This window comes from Chiloscyllium plagiosum, chromosome 1 (genome assembly GCF_004010195.1).
Source record: "Chiloscyllium plagiosum isolate BGI_BamShark_2017 chromosome 1, ASM401019v2, whole genome shotgun sequence".
Classification (NCBI taxonomy): domain Eukaryota; kingdom Metazoa; phylum Chordata; class Chondrichthyes; order Orectolobiformes; family Hemiscylliidae; genus Chiloscyllium; species Chiloscyllium plagiosum.
Window position 1 is genome coordinate 10,505,221 of NC_057710.1, and position 3,676 is coordinate 10,508,896.

Here is a 3,676-nt window from a genome sequence, read left to right on the forward strand (position 1 = left end):
ATCACTGGATACAGAGTTTCCAGACACACAGCCTTCTACCACCACCCTCTGTCTCCAATCTAAGAGGCATTTGGATGGGTATATGAATAGGAAGGGTTTGAAGGGATATGGGCTGGGTGCTGGCAGGTGGGACTAGATTGGGTTGGGATATCTAGTCGGCATGGACGGGTTGGACCGAAGGGTCTGTTTCCATGCTGTACATCTCTATGACTCTATGACTAAGCCTAACCAAACAAATGACCCTGGATGCCATGAGCTTTTACCTTCTTTATTAGTCTCCTATGTAGGACCTTGTCAAAAGCCTTGCTGAAATTCACATAAACAACATCCTACCCTCGTAAAAATACTGATCACCTCTTTGAACAATTCCATGAGATTTGTTAGGCTCCCTCAAACAAAGTCCTGCTGACTATCCCTGATCAAACTTTGCCTCTCTAAGTGGAGATTATTCACTATTGATTGCAGGGATGAAGGGCTTGTCATCAGAGGAGTGATTGAGGTCTGTACTTGATGGAGTTTAGAAGGATAAAGGGGATCTGATTGAAACTTACAGAATACTGAGAGACTTGGATAGAGTGGATGTGACAAAATGTTTCCGCTGGTGGAGAGACTAGGACCCTAGGGTACAACCTCAGTGTGAAGGGACAATCTTTCAAACTGAAATGAGGAGGAATTTCTTCAGCCAGAGAGTGGGGAATCTGTGGAACACATTGCCATAGAAGGCTGAGGAGGCCAAGTCATTGAGTGTATTTAAGACAGTGGTAGACACATTCTTGATCAGTAAGGGGATCAAGAGTTAGGGAGAGAAAGCAGGAGAATGGGGTTGAGAACCATCAGCCATGATCAAATGGTGGAGCAGACTTGATGGGCTGAATGGCCAATTCTGTTCCTAGATTTTATTGCCTGATAGTCTTTGCACTCCAGCCTCCTGGAGGTGAAGAGAAGCAGTCTACTTAGTCCTTGTTTTCTTATTCCTTTTCTGGGAGACCACTGTTCTAAATGTAAGCTCAGAGCTCAGCTCCAGTTTCTAATATCTTTATCTTCACTCTCTGGGTGAAGAAATTTCTCACCTCAGTCCCAAATGTTCATCCTTTATCCTTAAACTATGACCCCTGTTTCTAGACTCTCCCACCATCAGGAACATCCTTCCTGCATCTAACTTGTCAAGGTATAGAGTCATAGAGATGTACAGCACGGAAACAGACCCTTCGGTCCAACACATCCGTGCCGACCTGATATACCAACCCAATCTAGTCCCACCTGCCAGCACCCAGCCCATATCCCTCCAACCCTTCCTATTCATATACCCATCCAGATGCCTCTTAAATGTTGCAATTGTACCAGACTCCACCACTTCCTCTGGCAGCTCATTCCATGCACGTACCATCCTCTGTGTCCAAAAGTTTCCCCTTTTACATCTTTCCCTTCACACCATAAACCTATGCCCTCTAATTCTGGACTCCCCCACCCCAGGGAAGAGACTTTGTCTATTTATCCTATCCATGCCTCTCATGAATTTTCTTGATTTTTTTGAGACACTCTCCTCATTCTTCTAAGCTCCAGTGAATGCAGTCCTAACCGACTCAATCTCTCCTCATACGTCAGTCCTGCCACACCAGTAATCAATTTGGTAAACCTTTGCTGCCCTCTTTCTATAACAAGAATATCCTTCCTCAGATAAGGAGACTAAAACTGCACATACCATTCCACATATGGGCTCACCAATGCCCTGTAAAATCGCAGTAAGACATCTTTGTATCTACACTCAAATCCTCTATGAAAACCAACTTAGTTTGCCCTTGTTACTGTCTGCTGCTTCTGCAAATTTCTTTATGTAACTGGTGCACAATGACACTCAGATCATTCAGACACTCACATTCCCTTCTCTCAATTTACAGCCATTTAAATAATCATCTGCCTTCCTAATTTTGTTACCAAAGTGGTAAGGATTCAGAGAGGACAGTGATTAGATTAGATTACTTACAGTGTGGAAACAGGCCCTTCGGCCCAACAAGTCCACGCCGAAGCGCAACCCACCCATACCCCTACATTTACCCCTTACCTAACACTAGGGGCAATTTAGCATGGCCAATTCACCTCACCTGCACATCTTCGTGACTGTGGGAGGAAACCGGAGCACCCGGAGGGAACCCACGCAGACACGGGAAGAACGTGCAAACTCCACACAGTCAGTCGCCTGAGGCGGGAATTGAACCCAGGTCTCTGACGCTGCGAGACAGCAGTGCTAACCACTGTGCCACCGTGCCGCCCGTAGTGATGAAACAATTAACAAGCATGGTTCCAGTTATGAGAAATTTCAGACAGGAAGACAGGTTGAATAGTTCTTAACTATTTTTAAAATTAATAGAACTATGGTAACCGGTTCCAAAGCCCTCTCCCACTGTCACCTGTCCTGCCCTATTTCCCAAGAGTAGGTTGATTTTTGCCCCTTCCTAAGTAGGACCCTCTGTAAAATGCTTGAGGAAACTTTGCTGAATGCACTTAACAAATTCCATTCCATCTAAGCCCTTAAGGTTCTGGCAGTCCCAGTTTATGTTACAAAATTTAAAATCCCCTACTTTGACAACCATTGATAAGTTTCCCAATCCTCAGCCTGCCTGTTCCTAACCCTTCCACTGGGAGTGCTGCTGAGTTGTCACGTGGTACACGGAGACAACGGTCCACGGGGCGCGGCACTCTGGGATTTGTAGTCCTGGTTCCCCTGGGCGGGAGAGCACTACAGTTCCCAGGGTGCACCCGGCTCCGGCCGCCATCATGGTGCGGGGCATGGTGCTGCTGTCCCTCGGGCCTGGGGAACTGTGCCGCCTCATCTACTCCCGCAGCTGGGCGGCCGAGCGGCAGCCGGGCCCGGCAGGCAGGGAGAGCCCCGCCGAGGCCGAACTCCGCCATCAGCAGCAGAGATTGCGGAGTAAGGAGCAGCTGGCGGCCGTGGCCAGGTAAAGTGGAGGGGTCCGGGAGAAAGGGGGTTAAAGGGCAAAGAGGGAGTTAAAGGGGAGAGAGAGTTAGTCCCTTTGCCCTCCTCTCTCTCCTTTAACCCACCCTTTAACCCCCTCTTTCCCCTTTAACCCCCTCTTTCCCCTTTAACCCCCTCTTTCCCCTTTAACCCCCTCTTTCCCCTTTAACCCCCTCTTTCCCCTTTAACCCCCTCTTTCCCCTTTAACCCCCTCTTTCCCCTTTAACCCCCTCTTTCCCCTTTAACCCCCTCTTTCCCCTTTAACCCCCTCTTTCCCCTTTAACCCCCTCTTTCCCCTTTAACCCCCTCTTTCCCCTTTAACCCCCTCTTTCCCCTTTAACCCCCTCTTTCCCCTTTAACCCCCTCTTTCCCCTTTAACCCCCTCTTTCCCCTTTAACCCCCTCTTTCCCCTTTAACCCCCTCTTTCCCCTTTAACCCCCTCTTTCCCCTTTAACCCCCTCTTTCCCCTTTAACCCCCTCTTTCCCCTTTAACCCCCTCTTTCCCCTTTAACCCCCTCTTTCCCCTTTAACCCCCTCTTTCCCCTTTAACCCCCTCTTTCCTCTTTTAACCCACCCTTTAACCTTCTCTTTCCCCTTTAACCTCTTTCCCCTTTAACCTTCTCTTTCTCATTTAACCCTCCCTTTCTCCCCTTTAACCCTCCCTCTCTCCCCTTTAACCCTCCCTCTCTCCCCTTTCACCCT

The 3,676-nt window shown here is 48.4% G+C and overlaps 1 protein-coding gene across 1 annotated transcript in view; it reads left to right on the forward strand.

Moving 5' to 3' along the window:
- The first annotated feature begins 2,655 nt into the window (after window positions 1-2,655).
- The window catches only part of ap5s1 (adaptor related protein complex 5 subunit sigma 1), a 4,182-nt gene continuing 3,161 nt past the window's right edge, over window positions 2,656-3,676 (forward strand). Inside the window, exon 1 of the mRNA XM_043700951.1 lies at window positions 2,656-2,957. Coding sequence (XP_043556886.1) covers window positions 2,776-2,957 — 182 coding nt within the window. The 5' untranslated portion in view covers window positions 2,656-2,775. The remainder of the gene's footprint in view (window positions 2,958-3,676) is intronic.